The 25844-nt window shown below is 39.7% G+C and overlaps 2 protein-coding genes and 1 long non-coding RNA gene across 3 annotated transcripts in view; 2 read left to right on the forward strand and 1 right to left on the reverse strand.

Annotated features, from left to right (window-relative positions):
* Positions 1-25844, forward strand: part of LOC138940688 (uncharacterized) — a 125109-nt gene that overhangs the window by 59473 nt on the left and 39792 nt on the right. The gene's annotated exons all lie outside the window — the stretch shown is intronic.
* Dh31 (diuretic hormone class 2) overlaps positions 1-25844 on the reverse strand; it is a 275640-nt gene that overhangs the window by 50623 nt on the left and 199173 nt on the right. The gene's annotated exons all lie outside the window — the stretch shown is intronic.
* Positions 2244-25410, forward strand: LOC138940684 (uncharacterized). The gene is made up of 2 exons (XM_070309800.1): positions 2244-3063; positions 16658-25410. Exons 1-2 carry the CDS (start codon positions 2956-2958, stop codon positions 18062-18064), a joined length of 1515 nt encoding a protein of 504 aa, XP_070165901.1. The 5' UTR covers positions 2244-2955; the 3' UTR covers positions 18065-25410.

Consider the following 25844-nt stretch of genomic DNA (forward strand, 5'->3'; position numbering starts at 1 on the left):
GTATGTTTGCAAACATTATTCGCGATTTCGATTAGGCTTGATAGATTTAAGATATGGCAGGAATCAAATTGATAGAATATTTTTAACAATTTTTCTAAGTTTAATAAAAATATACAATAACAAAAAATTGTAAAAAGGAACAAACAACAAAATTCAGCGGCCGTTAGATTATATAAAATTATAATATATATTAAACTTATTCAAATGAATATTTAATCTACTACTGCTGAATTTTTTTTGATTTATTTTTTTTTTAATATTGCAAATGTATACAACGAAGATTAGATTTCTATATTTATGTGAAATGATTAAAGAGCAAAAATATCCATTTGACTGAACGTGATTCTATTATTTCTATAAAAATGGAAAATGTGAGCGAATCAAATAATCCAACGTCCATCATTATTGAATTATGATTTGTACGCACAAATGAGCTCAATGAAGCCCGATCTGTTATTTCCGCGTAAAACAATTATTGAAAAAATATCCAGCCGGCTGCGCACCACGCCTGACCAGATTAATGCGGCTCTAGAGAATTTCTATGAGAATGGAAAATGTGTGGTGATTCGAGTACTATTATGCAACTCCCCTAACATAAGCACAGCCGTGCGCCGAACATTGCGTTTGAAGAAACAAGAGTATCAGGATTGACTAGCACTAAAGCTGTTTACGTGTAAAATCTACCATGCACGCAATTTTTTACGATGTCGTATTCGTACACTTTAATACATAATATGAAGAGAGAAGAGAAAGAGAGAGAGAGAGAGAAATAGGAAAGCGGACGGAGAGGAAGCAAGAAATCATTTTTACGATTCTACGATCAAGTATAAAGTGAGTATTTTGTAAGTAAACAATGTATATAAACAGAGAGATAAAGAACTTTCTCTCTCTCTCTCTCTCTCTCTTTTTTTTCCATATTACACACACACATACACACACACACAGCTGGTGTATATAAATTTATTTATTCAAAAAATATTTATATAACGCACATTATTCTTTTTCGGGAAGAGAATGTTCAATTTTTTTAAAAATGTAATTATATCAAGTTTGTATAGTTTTGATGTTTTATGTCTAGTATATTAATAATTATATTTATATGAATTGATTCTCAAGTCGACAAGGATAGAGAAATCAACGAAACAAATGATTTAAAGAAACGTTATTATTTACATGTTATTTGGATGTCTTTTTAAGCTGTACTGGGATTAAATTAACGGTTTACGATTCAAATTTCTTCTCCGCAACACACGCCTTCTCAAGATACATTATCTGGCATACGTAAGGACGCATTCAAAAGCTCATCATATGAGAAAGTGTACGCCACGCTGATCGTAATCTCTTAATTTCGCATGTTTTTACGCCCCCGCAGGTATGGTATCCAAGTACCCAAACCGGTATAACGCGACTTCGCGGTCGCACCAAGTTGCGCAGGATTAAACTAATCGCGAGAAGATACAAGGACATCAGGCACAGTAACCTCGCGTACCGGCTTTTTTTTTTTTTTTTCCTTTAAGAGAAGTTTTTATTTTATCCGGTTTGATTTTTATAAATTAAATAAGAGAATTTTGTTCCGGGGTTTTGTATTTATTATGTAATAAATGTCTTTTTAATTCTAATTTAAAAATAACATTAATAACAATTTAATACTTATATTTGTACTTAATATAATTTTATATATCCATATCTATATATATATAAAATTATATTAAATACAAATATAAGTATTAAATTGTTATCAATGTTTACTTTATATACATGTGTATATATATATATATATATATATATATCCGGATGTTGATGATAAGACAGCAACATTTTTTTCATGTTATTAAATCTTGCCTTTCATAAAGATAGGATTCACTGGGAAGAGAGATAAAACGATAGAAAATATAAATAGAAAATGTAGATAGAAATGTGTGGTGTCAAAGATGGAAAGCTGCGACCGTATTTGACACTGACAGTTATCGATTAGCAATTGAGTTTAAAGATACGCACGGGCAAATAAAAATTGTACTCTCATAAATGCGTACGTACGGCGCGGCGTACCGCGGCTGAGTGATCGTAGTGTAAGCGCGGCGAACGAGCCGTGGCAGATGAAATGGAGCGGGTGGGGATGACAGACAGACGCAGATTGGTCTGCGCGTTGCGTTCGCGGTAAAAGTGGGGATACTACTCACAGCTGAGCGCTCTATAGAGTCGGGGAGCTGCACGTTTCAGTCAGTAGCACATGAGCGCTCGTGGAGTGAGTATCCGAGATAATTCGTTACCCGAACGGGCGAGGATGTCAATTCGTGATCGACGAGCGACTGTGAGAGGATCGTCTAACGTCTAAACGCGCGTACGCGTCATCGATATCCGGTATAGAGCCGGGAAAAAGCGTATACGCTCGACGTGAGCGATAGAAGAATACGATTGACACGCACCGTAATCACGTCGCTGCTCCGCGAGCACGTGGATGCGGAAATACGTGCCGTCGCGTCTCTCCCGTTTTCGGATAAGATCCGCAAGCGAAGAGGCGTTCTACGCAGTGATCGGAGAAATAGCTACGCGCTGAATCGCGCGCTGTTCATCGTCCACAGTCGAGTCGCGTTCACGAGAGAAGAAGCATCGTATATCGCCCTTCGGTCATTTTCGCCCGACAGTCAATATATAAGCAAAGTAGCTGTTTAGATACGGATCTAAAGTTTTGTCTGGAGAAACGAGCACTCGTTTTCGAGTTGTGCGATTATCTCGCCGCAGCGAGATATCGGATTTATTCCGACGTACGGAAGGTACGTCGATCTGTAGAGAATCGCCTGCGTGTGTGATCGACAAGCGATCGAGGATACGTAAGAGTAATCTTCACGTTCGCTGACAAAGCGTACGGATTGTGATGCGAGTCGTCGATTTCATCAGATTTGTAATTTAATTGAAGTGAAGTGCACGTGGAGTTTTTTTCCAAGCGGCCCGAAAATGGTGCCTACGCAACAGGATAATCCCTCGAACTCGGGGATACCCATCGTATTCGGATCTTTACTGGTTGATCAAAATTCGCCGACGCCTTATTCAGATGCGACTCAGGTAAGTACGTAGAAGTAATTAGAATTTTATTTCATATATGAAAAAAATTAGAGGATTTCCGGAAATTTTCTAGGAATTTTTATCGAAACTTTGTCGTCTCGAAATCATCTTGCTCCTGCTTTATTTTTTAAGAACGACGTTCAGTTTTGCTCTTAAATTTTTCTCCCGTCATTGTATAAGAGAGGAACGTTAAGAAATTTACGAAGTAAATCAATTTTAAAAGCTACAATTTTATTTGAAAATTTAAACGAAAATGCTTGAAAAAATCAAAGAAAATTATCAGGATTACTTTCAAAATTTAAATAGACACTTTCTATTTTATTTTATGGCCAGTGTCCATTTGAGAGGAATAATACCACATTCTTTCATCATCTTTAAAATATTTTATTTTTATGATTCTACGTTTGTATGACTTTCGGAAGTTCTTCGACACGGCATTTTCTTTTAAACAGACATCAGGCATAAATCTTAAATTGAAAAAAGCGATTTCAGTCTAAAATATTTTTTAAGTATTTTTTAACGATTAAGATTGCGTTGCCGATATTACGATAAAAATTTATGATATATTTTATGCAATTACACATCGTAAAATTAACATTGCGATAGTTAGATCTTTCATTATCCGCGGACGTGTTAAGGTAGCTATGTGAAAGAGAATTACGATCATAGAAATCGAGATAAAAATCATTTCGCATTAGACAGAAATTGCGTCGATACACGATACGGCCTGTTCGAGTCGGCTATTAAATTAATCCCCAGATGGCGGATCGCCTGACAGCCCGACCAGCGTATATGACGGATCCATATTATTATAAAGAGTTTCATTTCGCGGAATAAGTTTGTCGGTCGAAACGTTCGATCCGGTGAATTCTTTTTATACCTATCGATTTCTATTTTTCTAAAGAAAATTTTCAGTAAATATTAATTGAAGAGAAAAGTGTATATGTTATATGCGAGTTTGAATGGCATCAGTATTCGCATGACGAAGGTTAAGCTTTACGAAAGCGGCCGCAGGTAAAAATTTCGAAACTCCCATCACAGATTTACTGCACAAATACATCGACGGTCTTCCTTAAGTCGGATTAACATCCTGAGAGAGCGCTTTCCCCAGTTTCGATAAACGAGAAATATGATTTTGCCATAACGATCATATCATAGTGGGAAAAAAAAAAAAAAAAAAAAAAAAAAAAAAAAAAATGATAATATGGAAGAAACTTATACTTATAAAAACGAATCATATAAACTATATTCTTATCTGCGCGCGTGGCTCGAAGTGTATAAATCTCTAGCGTTAACGAAATTTATTGCTTCACGCGTATTCTCTTTCGTATTCATCGATGCGACTTTTATGAATTTATGATGGACGATCGCGTTGGTTACACAGCTGGAAATGACAGGCGCGATTTCTCGAAACATCATGCGTGCGTTTATTCACGGGACAATCTCGCGCGTCTTTTTTTTTTTTTCGCGATAATTGAAAACATCTTTTGTGTGGTTTCTACTAGATCGTGCATTAAGCCCATTCCTAATACGAAAGCTCGCGTCATTAATCTACCAATTTTTGCAATGATCATTATTATTCGTATAAAACAATAAAATGAAGAGATTGTTTTATTTTTGTATATTTGATTACGTTACTTTTTTTCTTTTACAATCTATGAGGGAAAAAATTTTAAAAATATCTAAATATACCGGAAAATACAGACGTAAATGTAATCCTTAAAGCGGAACAATCGTAAGGATGAAAGTTTCGGTCATCGGTTCAATCCATCCGGCAATGATTCAATGTATTATTGGACTTGTCGAAAAGATTTCTGTATCTTGATGAGGAATACGATAGGTATATTGAGATAACTCGTTAGACACGAAACGTGAAATATCGCCGATGCGTTGTTTGTTTGCGGGATTCGTTTCTTCGACGTCATAAACGTTTTTTTTTTCCCCCCCTCGCTTATGTATCGATCGGCGAAGTTTGTGGCAGCGTCTTTAACCGAAAGAAATCAGTCGTTCCAAATATAGGAATGTATAATATTTATCCTTGTACCGCGGTTGCCGAGAATGAGAAATTCTACACTTATATTGATACAGTACATAACAATAGTCTTAAAATTCTCATCGTCAGAGCCTTTACGTAAATCAAATATATATTGCTAGGCACTAAAGATATAAAGGGCAAGAAATTGTAAATGTTGTATAAAATCGGAAATATATAGGCGCTCCTTAATCTTTTCAACCTTTCTACACTAAAAATGTGTTATTCGGATTTAACGTAATCTCTCTCGTAGGGAATTTTTCTTGGAAGGTTCCGAGAGAAAGAGCGGTTTCGAAAACATCAAAGAAAAGGGTCGTCAGATACAATTTGAGTATGCCTTCTGCTCTTCAGACCTATGTAGCGTTACATCCCTACTTAAGGACCCGTGCATTCGACGAGCGTGTGTGTGTGTTTCGTTGCGAGCGACGAAACAGGGTGCCATATGGCTCGCGTGAAAATTCGTAGATATTTCCAGACCTCGGCTTCCCGCATCAAGAGACCGATATATGAACCGGATATTCCTCCCCCGTACATAATTGCTCGGTGGCACACACAGATCTGGCCAAGATTTTTCTAAGTCCCGGCCTCGAATCTTTCGAACGGTCAGTTATCCTTCGGGATTTTAATGACTCCGGGTCTCTCTAATTCTAGAGCTCGGTTCGACCAGGTAATCCTACACACGGTTGTGTATTTTGTATCGCTCCGGGGAAATAACATTCCCCGATATTCTCGAGTATGCGTTCGCGGCGCGGAATAATCGATCGATTCGCGTCATCGTCGTGATTTTTCGATTTCACACGCACGACTCTTGCCATCGCATTGAAATCCTTCGAGAGGCTGTAATTCGACGATGCAGCACGGTCGTTTATTTAGACTTTAGGCAATCGATATTCAATTGGGAATATAGCTATTCTATTTATCATCCAATCCGAATCATTGAGAAGATTCGTTTAAATAATTCTTGAATACTAAGAGATATGGGTTCCAATTATGTCTCTTTTTGTATAATTACATTATACATTTTATTACGAAATATTAAAAAAGAAATTAATCCGGTATCAACATTTTAACATTTCTCGTTCAACATAGATAGATAAATATTAGGCTTAATAAGAGAAAAATAAAAATAAAGGTAATTTGAAGAAAAAAAAGATAGTTTTCATTAAATAGTTGTTAAATAAATTTTATATATATTGTATAATGGATTGAATTACAATTCTTCGAAGAAATATAGAATTTTTATATATCTTTGTTCTTACTTGATTCGATGACTATTTCGATTTGATTGCGTTGCAATTACGTTAGCCAGTTTAATTTCTTTTGATATTCCATAACTTTGCATTACGTGCATATCGAATCTCTGCTGCATCCGTCTCGAGAAATCGCAATATACGAGTCATGAATTACTCGTCCGGAATGCGCGATTGAAAAGCGCAAAGGGGAGTAAGAGAGATATCGTAGAATTTCATATAATATCTTGACATCAAATTCATTAATAGAAATTAAGATTTTTGGAACATTTAATATTTATGTATGCGTGCTGTCTACTAAGTAAAAATATAATAATCTCTCTTTACTCATCTCTGCATGAAACTAGAAATATCTCACAATACGGGCTATTTTTAGCCAAGAATATACAATTATGTATACATTTTCATTTATCTGATATAGAAATTATTTTTTCATCTTTGATTTATGTCGCTTCGGAAATAAACTATTCGTGGATGCGTGCGTGTGTATTAGGACGTGGCGCGGGGTAGGACGAAAAAAGGACTCGACGGGGAACGTGAGATCCGTAATTTTCGTCTCGATTCCAATTTCTTTTTCTCGCAGGCTTAATCTCGTCCGGTAAATTGGCCCTCTGAACTTCTCTTTGACTGTTCTCGGCATTCTCTCCTGCCGTCGTCCGTTCGCCTCCACCTCCTCCTCCTCCTCCCCCTCCCCCTCCCCCTCCCCCATCCTCCTCTTTCTTCTCTTCCTCCTCTTCCGATAGATACAATCCCATCAAATTATCCCGATTACCTGCTGTAGCCTTGGTATACGCGAGCCTTTCTACTAGAGACAAGCGTGCACCGACGTTAACGACGATTTCCAAGTGGAACGCGCGTTGACAAGTATTCACATGACATGCGTTTCGTTAGAATTTACCGCCAAACACGACCGTCTGCTTCTTGTCTTGTGTCTTGTGCTTTGAGCGTCACAATTCCTGTACTAGATAAGTAAGTCAGACCCTTGCATTTATTACGAGAGAAAAATCTGTTTGTATCTCCGTATCGAATAAGTTTCAATCTTTCGCATTACGTGAATTACGTTAATAAATTTCACGATGCTTACGCGCGTTTAAAAAGACATTGCGATTCGCAAACGATTAAGTAATATTGGCAAACACGGTAGATACGTAAACAAGCGTAGCGTAATTTTAATCGAGAGACGCGTTTCCTCCACGTATTGCCTTCGTGCTATCGAGAGTAAAAACCTACGAGCGGATACGCGGCCCCGGCTTCGTTCTCGGCTCGCTTTCGTAGAAAGCTCGCGTGATAACGCGCGGCGCGGAATAAGTCGGACGACGTTCTGGGAAGCGCATCCGGTGGATACGACGTCTGCGGGAGAAAGATCCGTGTTTTATCGTGAACAATTATCGCGGCAATTACCAATATCCCGTAGCCAGCTGGTTGTCGGCTCGATGGAGCCGCGCGCATCGCGGAGAACACAAGTCTGCCGTCAACTTTGAACGTGACATTTCGCATTCTCCCGCACGATTATTCTATTTACGAAAAATTATTATTCAGATCCGTGCACACTACGTGCGCTTTCTCGTGTCATGTTTAAACGTTTTTTTTTTCAATTCTCATCGATATTCAATGCGATCTTGCTATCGTGCAATTAAGAAAAACTAAGCACCTAATACGTCTTATTATGGCGTCAGCGTGGCTAAGGATATGGATATCTAGATATATCGCGTTTAATGCTGACAATTTAAATATCGCGATTAAAAAATAAACTATTGGAAATTATTTTTATATATATATATATATCTTTTAAATTTTATTTCATAAAATTATTTTTAAACTAATTGAGACCGCAAAACGCTATAATTCATTAAAAATGAGTAGTTTAGATTTTTTTTTTTTTTTTTTTTTTTTAAATTAATAAGAATCAAAATAAATTTATACTTTTCAAGACGATGGAAAAATTTCTCCCCACCAACGTACGGGTTTTCTCGATTCGCAAGTGCATGTAAATACGAAGGAAAATAAAAATCATCACGCATACTAGGTTTTAATCACTGAACATTAGATTATCTATGAGGCGAATTATTAACCGCGACGGTGAAACCATCGACGATGCCGTAACACCGTGTTAACCGGTGTAACGGTATTACGAAAGCGACAGTGAAATGGCGGGATGAGAACTCCCGCCGCCGATTTCGCTCCTCGAAAGTTACGCGTGCGAGTCCGCGTGAGTCGGGTCACGTTGTAATTACGATACTTGGTGTTTCACTTACAATTAATATTAATAGGGCGATGGAACGCGATAAGCACGACGATAGCGATTGAGCGAGAGCAAGTTCGTTCGGATTCTGAACAGTATACAATATGGTGTAGAGAGACGGATAGAGAAAAGCGGAAAAGCGGTCGCGCGTCGGCGAACGAAGAACAGTTACGTCTTTTGTCGAGTATGCGTAAAATCGGCCGTAAAGATTGGAGTTACGGTGGCGCTGTAGGAAGATCCCGATAAGAACTGGGATTTCTACTTGGGTGGCGCGAGTTATTGTTACGGTTATGCGAATATAAAGCGGGATTATCTCGCGACGATCGCCGCGCTTAAAAGACCAACTGTAAATACAATATAATCCGTGCGTTTCGCGAACGTCGACGACGTTATATACGTTATATTGTAATAAATCGTATCTTTAAGTGCGACATCACGATGCTAAATACGTTAAACAAATAGATCTGTTAGAACTTACATACGCATCTAAATTTATTTTCGATCAATGTCATCGTTGCGCGAGAAATCATTCTTACATTTGTAAAGATAAAAGAAACGTTCGCTTCAATATCTTTTTCCCGTAATATACATATTTGTGTTTATAAAATTTGTTACGATAATAATAACAGCGGCGTACGAGTCTGCGGCGCGCGATAAAATGAGGTCTTTGACGTTATCGGTTATTTGCCTATCGTCCTGCTCTTTATCTATCGATCTAATCTCAATGACATTGCCGATATCGGCTGCACAATGTCGTCTCTATCTAGGTACCTCGTAAAAAGTGGCCAGGCGCAACAACGATGCGATTGATTCCCGACCCGGAAATAACGCTCGCGAGTTCTTAAGCGGAACGTTACGAGAGATTTCTATGGCGCGAGAAAAGCGATTCGTGTGTCGCCGCGAGAGAGAAAGAGACAGACGATAAAAAAAAAAATGCTTTTAGCGTTCTCTCCGGGCCTCTCTACGGTCGATCGGCCGAGATTAATGTCTATTGCAAGGTCGCGTTGACAGATTCATAGCGGTAAATTGTGTCGGCGAAGGTCAAACGAAAGTACGTTCGCCGAGACGAACGGTTGCTGAATCAAACAGCAGTACGGTGCTGTTTGCGGAGAATTGATTTTAACTCTTTGTTGGAGGCCAATAGGTTTTTTTTTTTTTCTTTCTCTTCCTTACATCGAATCCGTATCACGTTTCGAGAGAGGTAAACCGCTCTATTGAGTTTTTGCATCGACGAGATCTCGAGGCGTTAATAAAGGAATGAGGGTGCCCGGAATCTCGCATCTAGAAAAATTGTCATCTCTATATATGTGTGGGGGAAAAAAAAAAATTATCTTAATATCGCATTAATAAAATCAAATTTATGCAGAAGAAATTGATATGTCGATAGTTTATCTAATGGACTAATGTTGTTTTCCATTTTGCAATTTTAAAGTCAATTAGCGTGATTTAATCAAATTGTGATATTTATCATTGAAATTACCATAAAAATTAATGTAGAAATTAGTTTGACAGTTTCATTCGAATTGAGGACTTGAAAAAGATGATTTTAAGCTAAAATATTGTATAACGCTACGTTTGAAACTCGATGTGTTTAAAAAACACTTAAGTCTGCCAGGCACAAATATATCGTTGTGTATTTTATAAGTGCCATGATCGCATTCGCGCCAACTGGATGAATCATTATGACGAGATCTGACACGACGCGACTATATAGATAAAGAGAGAAAGGGAGGAGAGGCGGATAACGGAAGGAGGCTAGGAGGATCCGTTATCAGACGATTTTACCAAATCGCCTGTCGCCGCGATCGTTTCGCGATGTTACCGGGCGGTAACATCCGATGTTTCGTAAACGGCGACACGGATGTGACGCATCTCGGATGGAACATCAGGTCGATGGACTGTTACGAATGGCTTTAACGAAGGAGCATTGAAATGGATTCCGCTTCGAAGAATTCGCATTAATTTCAATTATATATATATATATATATATATATATATATAGTGGAAGTTTTATATTTATCATTTAGGGATTATTTTTTTTGTGGCAAATTAATTTTTAAAGTTGCATAGTATCAATGAAAAATATGATAAATGCATTATAATTAATATTATAATTAGAAATATCTTTTGGGAAGATTTATTTTTTACACAATCTAAATAATATATTAAATATATATTTGTGTGCAGGGGACTGATTACATTTGAAAACGCATCTAATGAATCAAATGTAAAAAAAATTCCAAATTAAAAAGTAATCCGTTCAAATTCGATTTTGGCGTGAGATACATTTGTGGTAGCATCCGTTCGTTGAGAATCTGATGGAATTGACATGAAGCATGATTTAGGAGAACGCTGTTTACGCGACTATAGTTGTCAAACGAGAGCACGCGGGTGCTGGAGATATTCCGCAAAGGTGGTGGCCAAGTGGGAGGACGGACGATGATTTTTCCAAGTTCTAAATAACAAGCGGCAGGTAGAGAATCGATATGCGAGGAGGATAACGATAGAGGTGCGATCGGTAGCGAGTAGGGCGCGGGTTGGCCAAGGACAGCTGCGTCGAGAAAACGCGGCCATCGCGCATCGAGCGCCGATCGAATGGTGGAGGCAGGCAACAACAGCGGCAAGCAACACGAGAAGGCGAGAGAGAAAGAGAGAGAGAGAGGCGCTCGTAAATAACGACCGGGCGTCACGAAATTACTTTTGGGGCACACGCCGTCGCCTCTTCTTCTTCTTTTTCTCTCGTACTACCGTGTACGATTCTTGATCTTCGTATGTACGTATATATATATATACGTATGCACATACGTACCGGTTTTCGTTTTATGTACGCGAGCAATCGACGAATCTTCTTCACTGCTGAAATCTTATTTCGTCGGGTACTCCCCCCCGCGTATATCCCGATTTTCGTTAATTGGCTGTTTCATAAGTTAATTTAAAATGTTATGTAAATACAGTGAGGTCAACGGTCGCGGGAATATCATTGGATAATTTAATTTCTCTTTGACAAATAAAAATGTCGTGACGTATATTTAATTGTATTTAAATTTTCGAATGCAATTAAAAATCCTATATAGTGGGGAGTGTGTATATTGTTAAAAATTAATAAAAGAAGAAAATTGTCATAATCGCTCGAAATTTCATGAAATAATTAATGATATATGAAAGAAAGTGCTATATATTTTTATTTCAAAATTTTATATAATTTTTCCTTTTTCTTTTCCTCCCTTCCCCCCCCCCCCCCCCCTCTTGTATTCTTCGCTTTTGTACGTGTCATATATTTTTATGATTCTCTTCATTTTAGCAGTTTGTCCAAAAAATCAAATTTGATATCTTTTGTCTATTTTTTTAATTACTTTTACCATTCACCTATACTATTATCTATACTATATACTTTTACCATAGTATTTTTCTACAATATTTGCCTACATCTCTCTATTGACGCTGCACGCCTACAATTTATCTTTTACTAGGCATAAAAGGCATTATCTTTTATATTAACGCAATAGAGATACTAGATTTATTAATCTTATTAGCACTTGTAAATCAAGTTGTCAGATTCTCTCGAATCCTCCGCTCATACACTACGCGCGTTAACATTGTGTTAACACCGAGATCCAACGATTCTCACAATTTCAATTGCGTCTAACGGGAGATCGCGCTGAATATAAACGCGGGATGCGGCGAATCAGAGAGGAGGAGGAGGAGGAGGAGGAGGAGGTGAGATGGCTCTCCTTTTCGTAACCTACATTCGGCCTCTCGCGATCTCCTCCGCCGCACCCCCCGCGCCTTAGGTACGTCGACCGTCTGACATCTGAAAGTATAATATACGCCGCGCATACACACGGCGTTAGCCGCATTAACATACACCGCTGTCTAATAAGCAACGCAAATCGCGAGCAGATCAGAATGCGATGCCCTTGCGTTCGCGCGCGATTTCTTCTTCTTCTTCTTCTTCTTCTTCTTCTTCTTCTTCTTTGTCGTCGTCGACGAGGGGCGGGGGAGGAGGGGGCTCGTCTTTTTGCGTTTCGATAATTACGCGTTGCGTAACGCGCACCGGCCCGCGCATCAACAACGAGACGCACCAAGGTCTTGGACTCTTTCGTGGAAAGTCCGCGGACCGAAACGGCCTGGGAAATTAGCCGATACGGAGAGGGCGGGGGCGGGGGGGGGGAAGGAAGGGGCGAGACCTCTCTCTTTCGCAACAATCGATATATCTTTATCCTCGATATCGTTATGACATCATTATATCGTTATATCGTACACGATATACTCGCGCTGAAATTTTGCAAGACGCTTGAATTTTTCGCTAAGTAATTATACATGTATAATCTAATGATTCTTGGTCATTCTTGTTCGAAGAAGAACGTAACTACTCGCATATTATTGTATTTCATAATTTGAAGGGGGAAAAAAAAAAAATCTTGAGAATTATTTTTTTTCTTTTTCTTTTTTTTTTCAATATTATAAACGAGTGTATATATATGATCATGAGACTATAGATGGAAGGTCCTGCCAGGCCCTTGAAAACTCAAAGTCCAGATAATATAAAAATGCAAGTTCAGGCTCTCTAAGTAAAAACCGTCCATAAACCATTTTCCATCACTTTTATAATAGGAGCAAAACATATGGCGAAGCTGCGTAAACTACAACGAAATGTACTACACGTGGAGGAGGGGGGAGGGTGGGCAACCCACCTCATCGCATCCCTTGGAAACCATACTTTCGACACAATTCTCTCGCGAGCCAACAGTCACGCTCGATTTGGCGGTTTCTCGTGTCCGTGCGATTTTCACGGGTCGCAGGTAAAAGCCGGTCGGCGAAGATAATGATTTATCTGGACTCCGCCAGTGATGGCGGGAGATCCCCGGGGGGCTTCGCAACGACTTCGCCTCCACCTTGGCTGCTCGGGCTTTTTTTTTTTTAGGGCTCCCAGATTCGGGGCCGGCGTCGTTGCGGCCTCTCGAAAGGAGAGAGAGAGAGAGAGAGAATCCATTAGGTCGATCGCGCGCCGCCTGGTCGACGATATCTCTCATTTTTGCGGCGTGTAACTCGTCAAAAACGATCGGGGCCGCCTCGAGATATATATATATATATATATATATATATATATATATATACACGATATGTTGCGCCAGATATTGCGCGAGACGCGCCGCAGGTTCATCTTTCTCTATCGGGTGTTACATAAATCGGATCGCGAGCGCGAGAGAGCCGCGGCCGAGACGGCATGTAATCCGTCTGGTCGAAATAATCATCCTCGATGATCGGACAGTTGATCGTTCAGCCGTATGGTTATCGGTCATTTAACCAATTAGAGATTATCATCTTTAGATATTTATACGGTCAATTAGGATAATTGTGATAGAGTGAGATAAACAAAGCACTGCGATATTTTTCGATGGCAACATACATACATATACTTATCGTAAAATCAATAAAGATTGATGACTATTCGTTGATGATATACTTTATATGTATATAATATGTGTATATATATATATATATATATATATATATATATATATATATATCAGCGTGAAAGATATCGTTACGCTATTAAATCGGAGATAACAACATAAAAAAATAGATATTTAAAATAACTACATTATATATGTTTTATAGGGTTTTATTTCTAAAAAGTTTCAAGTTTAAAAAAATTGATTACCTCGGTCTATTTTATCTTCATCTGAGTCTCGGCAAGAGAAATATCATTGTGCGCACCGAATGCGCCTATTAGTGAACAGGGAAGTGTGTCTGAATCGGTTGTGAAACCAACAGAGGAGAGCATTCGCGGCCCGAACCATTTGAAACTTTCTCACGTTTCGCGGCACAAATGACAATTCCGTGTTTCACGGCCGCGCGACTAGGAAGCGGCGAGGTGATTTACAAGAGCGACTCGTCGTTTGTGCGTCACCGACGAACACGATCCTTGAATCCGCGGGGCCCCGTCACTGACTAATGCGTGTGTGCGTACTATTATACACACGTGCCCCCTGACTTTGCTCTCTCTCTCTCTCTCTCTCTCTCTCTCTCTCTCTCTCTCTCTCTCTCTCTCTCTCTCTCTCTCCCTTTCTCGCGCGATTCGCGACCACGGACGGCGTCGCGTGCGACCAAAAAGGACAATACGCGGCGGCGGCTTTTCCTCTTCCTCTTCCTTTCTCAGCGATAACGCACGTCGCGCGCCGGCGAATCGCGTGTTGTTTGATCTATGGTTCTCTGTCGTCTACCTCCTCTTTCTCCCCTTCCTCGGCGATCACGATCGCGGAAGAGTGTCGTATGGACGAATCCACCGAGGGACGCGATTGTCATTCCGTATGTTGATCGCGCGATCAGCTATCGGTGTTTTTCAATCAACGTTTCGAGGAACGAGATGTAGTTGCGCGAATGTTTCTTACGATGCTCTGTAAAAGATGTCGAAACCAAAAGTAGATGTTTCTTATTTTCTCTCTATTTTTTTATTATTAACTTCGATGATTCAATGATGGTAGAGAGAGAGAGAGAGAGAAGATGTCAAAGTATCCAAGAGTAAAATTTAAAACGATTGAAACGACAAATGCTTCTCTTTGCCTTTCATTTTTAATTCTAAAATAATTATATTTGACGCAATAAAGATAATACTTTGTCGGATCTTCCTTTCCGTTTGAGATATTTAAAATTGGCTATCTCCTACTGTAATATATCCTTCTGTTGGACAGTGTCGAGAATAAAATATATTGGCTTGATACTTCTCTCATAGTACGTTCTTTCGACGAATGAAAGAATCCCTTGGGCACGTTCTTCTTAAGATCGTATTACATTGTACGTTGAGAATTTAAAATTGTACGCGTATTGCAGAACGAAGTCATTGTATGCGTCAATGTAAAAGCGAGCGAAGATTGAGAAAAAAAGATCGAGGTCAAAATTCCGGCGAATCGAGATTTGGAGCTCGATCGATCCGTTCTCTCCCAATCTGCGTGCGCAACGCAATCGCGATCCGGATAGAGTCCTCGATACGCGATAGATTAGCGTGATACGCGGTCTCTACGCGGTTTGTCACGCAGAGCCATAGAAACTCTATGCGTGCTTCTCCATATGGGCGCGCGCGCTCGCGCGCGTGTGTGCGTATCCGCGGCGAAACAAGACGCGCATATAGCCCGCAGCGGTGCTACATACGCACGCATATATCGCTCGCCTCTCCGTCAAGTTCGCGAAGGCCACCATCGTGTAGCGAGTTGAGATGCGGAGTCTGTCTCGGGAGCTCGGCCTTGGTCACCCGCTTCCGTCAGCTGCGGGTTAATTGTGAATAACGCGTCGATACGCGGGCACACACGCATGTGCATGTGCATGTGCAGGTACGCACGCACGCATAGCCGAACCGGGGCCCCCGATTCCGTGACGAGGCGGCGAGGAGCTTTTTCCGTGTCGTGCTCAATTTGTAGCGTAATATCAGAAATTACTGCCGAAACGGGAGCAGCCGCTCGCTTTATTACGGGTGTCGTGTCTCTTGATTCGTTTTACCTTTGTTTTGTACGTTCGTTCTTTTTTTCTTTTTTTTTTTCGTACACATAAGCGCTCTCTCCCGATCGAGTCGATCGCGGTGCGTCAGTCACAAAAAAAAAAAAAAAAAAAAAATGTCGACCCGCATTCGTTGTATTCCATATTTAAAGTCGAATGTGATCGTTCGATTCCGGGTTGTGTTTGTCTAATGCGAAGAGCGCGGTCAATTGGATATATCCGATGGGATGACAGAATCATCCGCGGTCAGATGTCGAGTTAAATAGATCGGATATCGGTGAATATCGATATGACTATCGGGATTCTCTTTCGATGTGGCAATATTTTAAATTTTAGAGAAATCTTCTGGTTTTGATTTAAAATAGCTCGTATACTTATTGTGGCATATTGCTGTAATACGGATATTGACTTATATTAATAATCATACAAAATTATTGATTATCGACGTAATTTTAAAATATGTTAAATGTAAGAATTTCTTAATTAAAAATGTTATATTAATTATGTTATGTATAATCGAGATATTAGAATTGAAAAAAATTAATAAACGCCCTTTTTTTTGTTTCTTTGTTGCAGACCAAGAAAAACAATCCGAACCGGATCAAAAGGCCTATGAACGCGTTCATGGTCTGGTCGCAAATGGAACGCAGAAAGATCTGCGAGGTACAGCCAGATATGCATAATGCCGAGATCAGCAAGAAATTAGGAAAAAAATGGAAGCTGTTATCGGAAGAAGCTAGGCAGCCTTTCAGAGACGAGGCCGAGCGACTGAGGCAGCTTCATCAAAAACAATATCCAAACTACAAGTACCGACCCAGGAAGAAGACCTCGAAACCCGCGGAAGTCTCCAAGACAAAGGAGAGAAAGAGACCGCGGAAATCGGCGTCATTATCGTTGCCGTTGTCGTTACCATCGCCATCGGCATCATTGTCGCCGTCACCATCGCCGTCGCCATCATCGTCGTCGTCATTGTCGACGCCATCAAACAGCCCGATGGTGCATCATACTTCTTCATACGTGGCCACTTCCCCAATGTCGCCGCCCTCAGCGGCACCCGCCGCTAGTCACGCTACCAGAACGAGGAACGATAACAATAACAACAATACCCAGCAGCAGACCTTGAAGAAGCCGATGAAGAGGTTGCAGACTCTGCCGAGTGGCAAATCGGTGTCCAGGTTGAACTCCAAACAAGTCCGACTGACCCTGGAAACTCTGGAGACACCGTGCAATACACTGCACTCTGATGTGGATTACACCTCGGCGCCACCCATAGTGACCGCTAAAGTGCCCACCAGTCCGACCTGCGACACCCCGGATTCGCCCGAATCCGCCACTTTCTACGACGATAACTACACCTCGGAATCCGCTCCCACGGTTCACGCAATCTACAATGCCATCCCCATCAAGATTAAGCAGGAACCGAAGGTCGAAATGGACAACGCGAACGATTTCGCCGGCAAGAATGTTTTGCCGGACATAGCGTCGGTGATGCGAACGAACAATCGCGGATATTGCCGCGCGAATTCGACTTCTAGCGTTCGGCAATCGGCGACGAGTTTCCACACGAAGGAGGAGAAGCTGAAGGAAACGATTTTCGGCATGAAGCGGGAAACGAGTCCGTTCAGGACGTGGTCGCAACCTATGCTAATGGACGCGGCCGTTCCGTCCAACGCGGCGTTACTTACGTCGCAATCGCCCGTCATGTCGTCCATCCCTACGACCACGACGACTGGCACTACGGGAGTTCTCCTCGCCGATGATTCTTTGCTCACCGACGACTTTAGCAACATTGGTTGCCCGGTTAAACTCGAAGAATTGATAATTAATGCCGAATTGTCCGACGACCTGTCCGAACTGGCTGATCTAACGACGAGCATGGAGGAGATGGAGGACATGAAGGACGTAGATTTCACGTCTAGCACATCTGATATCATGGCCATACTTCTCAATCATAGTGACGATTGGACCTCGCCAAGCTTTTGAAAAATCAAAAGAAAGAAAAAGAGTAACGGATAAGGAATGGACATCGTTATTCGTCTTCGGTTTGTATGCAATGCTTTTTTCACGAAGGGGGATCGTTAGCCGCGGATTTGTCAACCGCGGGTTGCGGTCCTCACGATGGACGCGAGTCTTCTCCGTCAACAGGAAGAGAAGTTTGTTTCCGTGAATCCCCGCGAGCATCTCGCGTACCAATCGATTCGAAGATCTCGATTGAACGTGTTGGCGAGGACACGATAACGCCATTTATCGCCACTGTTATCGTTGAGCTTTTTTTCCCCTACGCGAATCACACATGCTCGACTTTCGACAGACGACCGAATATATTCGCCATCGCGTGTCTTCGTCTTTTGTACTTGGCGCTCGAGAATATATTGCTTCTCGAAATTGTACGCCTCCACGATTTTTTTTCTCCGATTGACGCGCATCGTGGCTTTCGTGTCGCTTTTGTATTTAACGCAGGCGAGTGTTCGCGAGACCGATCATTATATTGAGCCGGGATGTCTCTTCGAGGGGAAAGAGATACGATCAATTGGGTTGCGGTTAACTTCGACCGTATAATCTTTGCGGATAGCGAGATATCCGTAGAATGGATGATAATTAGCATGTATAAGCCATTAAGATAAATTCAAGAGATAGGGCATTACACGTGGCCTTGTTTCATGGTTTTTTCTTTTTTCTTTCTTGGAGAAATTTATGGAAAATATTTAGGATTCTCTTCATTATCTCGTTATGTATACGATCGGAAGAGACGTTCAGTCAACGCGCATATTTCAATTTAATAGATCTTCGTTTCGCGCCAACACGCTTCCAACCCCCCATCATTGCAGCGATCAACATCTCAGAGATTTGATACTTGACAGTGCTGAATCTTTTTTACGAACTAGTCCGCCAATATTAAATTTTTAGATATTTAAAACGATATTAGATGTTTGCATTGGTTCTTTTCGTATTTTGAATATCAGCATAGCGCAAGATTAGCAAAGTTTATTACTTATTGTTAGCAAAGAACTGGCGACGAATCATCTTTGCGGCGTCAACGGATATCGGTCATTGAAAAAAAAAAAGAAGAAGAAAACGAACGACAGCCACGATGAGTGACATTTTCGAGATCCATTTTTTTTTTTTTTTTTTTTTTTTTTTGTACATGTATTGTAGTATACTTTTGTATGAAGATATATATATATATATCGGTAAGAGCGTGGGTGGGCGATTGGAGTCGCGCGGATCGAAAATGTATCGAGAAGGAAATTCGGAAGAAAGCAAAGTATTCATTTTCACGAAATGGTTCCTCCGCGCGACTCACAATTGCCTACTTCTTCTTGTATATACCGAGAAAAAAATATGTATTTAGTAGAATATAATATATATTCGAAATATGTGTATGTAAGAGAGAGAGAAAGAGAGAGAGAGTAATAAACACACACAATCTCCAGCAATGGTACGTAACGCGCGCGCATTATGACGTCGGCGTTCTTTCTAAATTCATTAGAATTACAACATAAAACTGTAATAGCATAGAAAAAGCAGAATTAAAAATTAATATTACAATTAAATTAAATATATAATAAAAACAGTAACTAGTATTTAATTTAAATTAAAGAGATTAGAAATGATCAGGATTTTAGCGTTAAGATGTAAAGCTTGGGTACACGGGTTATTACATTTTTTGTTGTTTTTCAGCTTCTTTATGATTTTATTATTATATTCGGTACGAATACTTTTTTGCATTTTATTAAATTGGGACGATGTTAAAAAGAGTTTTAATCGATGTTTAATTGAAGAAATTTAGTTTTGTTTTATTTTATTTTTATTTTTATTTTTATTTTTATTTTTATTTATTTCTCCTGATATATTAAAGCAAAGTGTGGCGTTATTCTCGTCACGCCGTATGATAGATCAGGAGTGGAAATGAAAAAGAAGCGCTACTTTATTGTTATAAACGATCCTGGATACCCTTGAGAAAACCGTAAAACTATCTTGACGCAAAATGGAATGAATGCGGAAAGAATGTTGATCGGTATAATAGGTGTGCGTTGCTACCATTATTACTATTACTTATATATATATATATATATATATGTATGTACGTATGTGTATATATAATATGTGAAATAATGATATGGATGTTGAAAGGTGAATAATGCGCGAGATATCGCTACGTCGACGATAATCGCTTTGTCGTCCCGCGAGGAGCGGCGAAGCGATCGGCAAAAACGATCATCGAGAAACTCCCTCGTGAAAGGAACAAACTTGTCGTCGGTTTGGAACAAACTAATAGAACGATACGCCTAGCGTGACGATCGATCGTACATATATATCTCGTCGAGCTGGCAACGAATTGACGTGCCCGACGCGAAGTGACAGAATATTCTCGAGATATTTTCAGAATTTGCTCAGAATATTTTCAGACGTATCGTCGAGATATATATCCCCGACATCAAAATATATTTCCTTCGGATCGTCATGCTTTGGAGAATCCTTTTTGCCAAGCTATCCTTTTGTCGCGGCAAGCTTCACTATTTTTTGATATCCCTCTCCAAAAAAAATAAAAAATAAAAAAAAAGAGAGAGAGAGGAGAAAAGAATGGGTGCTCGCGACGAAGGTAAGTCTGAGGGAGGAAAGCGCGATCGCTTCGGTCGAGGACGGGAACGAGCACGTACACACCATACAAGCAAAACACACGCACATGCAACATATACATGGAAGATAACATGCGAGCGTTTCTCCGATCGATCGCTTGCACGATCGACGCTGAATCCAGCGGTTAAGATTCAGCGACAGCATCGGGCGGCGATAGGGCGAAGCGAGCCACGCTTGGGTGCGCGAGAGAGCGCGCGGTTATCGATATATCAAACATTTGATCTCATAGTCTCCTTTACATTTACGTTCGCGTAGCGGTTAATTTCCGACGATTGTTCGTAAACGGTGATTAGCGATAGTCGCATCGATACCAGCGAGTTCACTACCACAACCGTTTTTCTTTCTTTTTTCTTTTTTTTTTTAATTTTTCTATAAGATTATGCTATGTTTCCGACATATAGTGTATCTATATGTCTCTATTATTATTACTATTCGTATATATTAACATTGTTTTGTTTAATTATTAATATTATTACTTTTACTGTAATTATACGCGATTTTATCGTCACATTATTATTATTATTATTATTATTATTATTATTATTATTATTATTATTATTATTGATACTACTATTATTACTCGTACTTGTGCTACCGCCAATTGCGATTGAGCGGAAGAGGGGAAAGGACTCGGTGAACGCCTCCTTGATCGGCGCGAAAGGACGAGCGAGCGGTTTATTGTTAGACGCAACGTGTGATCCTTACAGAGTACGATCGATCCTTGAAATTTACCCAGAAAAAAAAAAAAAGAATAAAACGGCAAATAGTTTCTGATTGTGATGCGATGAGTTGCTCGACGTAAATTTTTGCGCTCGCATTTTTTTTTTTTTTTTTTTTGTCACGCAAAAGCGAACGGCCATCATGCCGCGCCAATTAATGCGTGTCTCAACGAACGCTTTTGTTTCTTTTTTTATTTTATTTTTTTTTCCCATCGAGAAACGGTCAAGGGCGAAGGGCTCATCGTTTTCGACGAAGGACAAATGGTGTGTCTGAGAAAAGGGAAGGGAAGAAAGGGACTAAAAATGAAAGAATCGGATAAAACTGAGAGAAAGGAAAATAAAATACAAAGGAAACACAGTGCCTATCACTCCGGTCTGGAAACTCTCGTACAAAAATCATATACAGGGCCAAGAGGAACAAAGTATAATGTTAGTGTTGATAGCTATTTACATGAAAGCGCAATAAGTATTACTACGATACAATTGCTCCGAAATTCTCGTCTCCTTACTAGGGCACGTCTCATACAAGAAACTTGGAGTGATTGGATTTACATAGTTTATGCGAGACGAGCAGAGATCGAAATCGGTAGACTTAAAGGAACGCGAGGGGAAGAAGAAATGGCGAGAGAGAGAGAGAGAGAGAGAGAGAGAGAGAGAGAGCCGTTATTGTAGAGAGGAGACAATAGGAGCGAATATAATCTTTCACGAGTAGAAAAGCAGGCTGTGTCGATTCTAAAATTTTTACTAAAACGCTTTGCGAAACAGCGCTACATATCAAGCCGCGTAATGCCACGCTCGTTCAACGTTCGTAATTGCACAAATAATCGCGCTAATGCAAGAGAAAACTATCAACGATACTCGCACGTTATACTCTCGCGTTTTGAAAAATATGTTTCCATAATTTATAAATAAATTGTTTCATCGTGTCAAACATCGAGTTGGAACATTTGGGATTTTTGATAAGAATAGCAACGAATATAATATTGACACGTTGCATCGCGACCTTACAATTATCGACTTATCTTTTAGAGAGTGTTATAAATATATGCGTGATCAAATTAATTCAAGTTTAAGATAGTAACGGGATATCTTTAATCTTTCGAGTATAAGAGCTCTGCCGAAGTTTGGAGCTTTAGCTTTGCATCCGAAGGCGGTAGAAAATTATGGTGGCGAGGGGATATGAATTCAGAGATATACCATAAATTACTCGAGTAATTTGCAGTTGAGCGTACACGCGTGACGACGACGACGACGAAGGGCACTTGTTGTACAAACAAATGCGCGATGAGCGAGAAAGAGCGCGGGAGAGACTTCGGAACCGGCCCAACAGAACGCGAGCCACCTTTTAACGTTTAATCCGCCTTCGCAATTCGCTTCGTGAAAGCTATTGTTCGCGCGGATAGAGATCGACGATAATGTACGCATCGCGCGCATATACGTTAGCTGGCTCACAGTCCGCACGCGTGTGCGCGAGATGCTCGACTTGTCTCTCTCTCTTTCTCGTAGGCCACGATTATGACGAGCGTGTATTTGGACCTAGAGCCATTCTTACGAGTTTCGAATTCATTTGGACATACGGAATAAAAATATTTGAAGCGACGTTCGTAAAAACTTGATAATAATTTGAATAAAATAAATTGCAATCATTAATATAATAGGATACACGAGGAATAAAAAAAAAGACACAATACTGCGACTTTTAGGTAGTTGTACAAATTAAAGAGATAGAAAAAGAGAGCTCTATACGGTACATTGTGTCGCTTTTTTTTTTTTCTAGATACGAATTAATATTTATATTCATGTTTCTGATGAAAAAAATTGTTTGGCATACGAAGAGAACCGGCTTATATGTTATCGATTCGAAATTTTATCAAGTTTTTATAAGCGTTCGCAAATTAATGGCCGGCGCTATTTAGTTTCAAGCTCTTTTTCCTCCAGATACGCATCTATTGTGATCGTAATTTTACAAGCGCTTAATAGTAGAGGCAAGAAAATGTGTCCGCTCAACGGACAGGAGCGGGAATTTCGTATGCGAACGGATACAATAGTGATATCTAACTAAATCGATGGATATATATTGTGCAAAAGCGACCAAAAAAAAAAAAAAGAGAAAGAAAGAAAGAAAGGAAATTAACGAACGAGTTACAAAATATATGGAATGAGATACGTAGTTGTATGTTAAAAGGAGGGGGAAAAAAAAAAAAGATTTGCGGCGACGCGAAGAATGCAAGACGATGCCGACGTGTGTGTTTTGTTCTCTCGTAGATTTATTGGAATCTTGTCAAGTGTTTCTCGCACTTCTCCCGTCTCGCGCCGAAAGCGCACGCGTTATGACGAGAGCCGGGAACGTGGGAAACTTTGATTTGGAGTGCCTCCATCGCATATTCTATCGCTCAAGATTCTCTTCATTCTCCTCTTCAAGCGCAATTTGCGCTATACATTCATTTCGTGCGGAATAGCGTTTTGCAAAAAAAAAAAGAAAAAAAAACCTTCACAAGACGTATCCCCATCGATCCATTTTTGAATTCGATTATTTTCATGGGGTGATTTTTATAAAAATTATGATTAAAAAACCAGTTCAGCGACTGTAAAACTTAAGTATACTCTTATGGGACACGTCGCATATCATAAATATACATGAAACTGTATTAGAAAATCGCGTTTCTTAATTGCGATCGGATTTTCTTACCTTCTTCGCGCCGCAACCGCCTTCTATTCTTAACGAATGTCGTCGATACGACTTGGAGGATCGCCAAATTTTTTTTTTTTTTTTTTTTTTACCGGTCTCTAATAATCTAATATCGTACCACACTAATGTCGCGTTCCACGTGTAAGTGTTAGAGGGACGCCTTAGAGACAGGGGGATGTACACGTGCACGTTTCTCCCGTTATAAATTACTGCTCAAATAAATCATAAGCACATATGACATATACTATCTCGGCGGACTCGAAGTCGCACCGACAACGCGCACCTCCGTGTGTTACGATTAGGATTTTTCAATTTTTACAAAACTTCATCGAGTAACAAGTAAACTTATAAGCGCGCGCGCATTCGCCATGCACTCGAATCGTCTGCGAGTTTTCAAAGTTCCAGTAATAAACAATTATTCGTATTCTCTTAGCATTAAAAAAATATTTGATTTATAGTTTATAATTTCTCTAAGAGTCAACTTACAATTAGACAAATTTTAAATTTACTCTTAATTTCAAATAATCACACACAAGTTAACATTATAAAGTTCGTATTTCAAAATAAAATATAATTTTATATAAAATATAAAATTATTTTTTATTGAAATTACGACGATTTGAATGCCAACCAATGCGCACGCCTGTATTAGTATATATATGTATGAACGACTTGACAAATAGGTGTGTAGTAGTTTCTAACAAATTCTTAGCGTGTATATATGTCTAATTAAGATCATCGCGGGAGGAGGAGAGGTTTTTTGATATTTCAAGATTGCGCTTCGATGGAGTAAAGTTACATTTGGTGTACGTAATAAGATTTATTCAGAGCCATTATTTACGGTTAACGTGTAATATCTTTAATATTGGTGGGATAATGCATTCGTGTACCTTAGGCGTTCGTCGCGTGACATGTAATCGCTTGTGTCGATATGTATGAAGAATGAGCGAGCTTTTGTAAATTTTCTCTTTTGCCCGTAAAAAGAAAAAGAAGAAACAAGTGCAAATTATTTTTCCTCGATGCTCTACATTGTCGTTGTTCCGAGTAGAAAAAAAAAAAAGGAATGATATGTCAAATGTAAAAATGCAACTTCTCGCGGGAGAGAAAAGGGGTAACAGCATCATCAAAGTGCAATATTCCGCGAAGGCGAGCGGATTAGCTACGAGAGGAAGATAGAAATCATTTTTATCGAGATACTTAAATGCGTTGAAAACCCTGATCTCAAGTCGAGATTGTCTATTTTTCATGTCGAGGAGTCGATATATCGAAAGAAGGGGGGGGGGGGGGGGAAAGAGGTAACGCTTTCGAAGAAAAAGATGTCGTAAATTTTGCACGATATTTTTACACAGACTTGTATCTCTCGCAATAACCGGTCGGTTCATTTAACTTTTTCGCGATCATGTGGACGGGGAGTCTTCAGAATTTTTTTTTTTTCCCCTCCCCTCTTTTAATTATCGCGCCGATCATTGCGTTTTGCGTTCATTCGTTTTGTTGCATCGCTTAATCGTTTTCTTTTTCTCCTTAGCATCGATTACACGTACGTTACGCATGGCGGAAAAACTTGTTTCCGTCGAAGATCGTCAATTTTTGCTTACTTTCTGTTTATATACATCTCTGATATATTGCACGTTCTTTAGCCGGAGCATCGTGAAGCTCCGTCGTTTTTATGGTAAAAGGAATATATTCGTGTAAGAGATGCGCTTCTAAGTTATAT

The sequence above is a fragment of the Polyergus mexicanus genome, unplaced genomic scaffold (genome assembly GCF_030449975.1).
Source record: "Polyergus mexicanus isolate NDT 795.1 unplaced genomic scaffold, iyPolMexi1.0 SCAF_17, whole genome shotgun sequence".
Taxonomy (NCBI): Eukaryota; Metazoa; Arthropoda; class Insecta; order Hymenoptera; family Formicidae; genus Polyergus; species Polyergus mexicanus.

Bases quoted from the DNA above. Each gene is read 5' to 3' on its own strand.
- LOC138940684 (XM_070309800.1), top strand. From the start codon at position 2,956: ATGGTGCCTACGCAACAGGATAATCCCTCGAACTCGGGGATACCCATC. The intron at 3,064-16,657 runs GTAAGTACGTAG...TCTTTGTTGCAG, and splicing joins CTTATTCAGATGCGACTCAG to ACCAAGAAAAACAATCCGAA.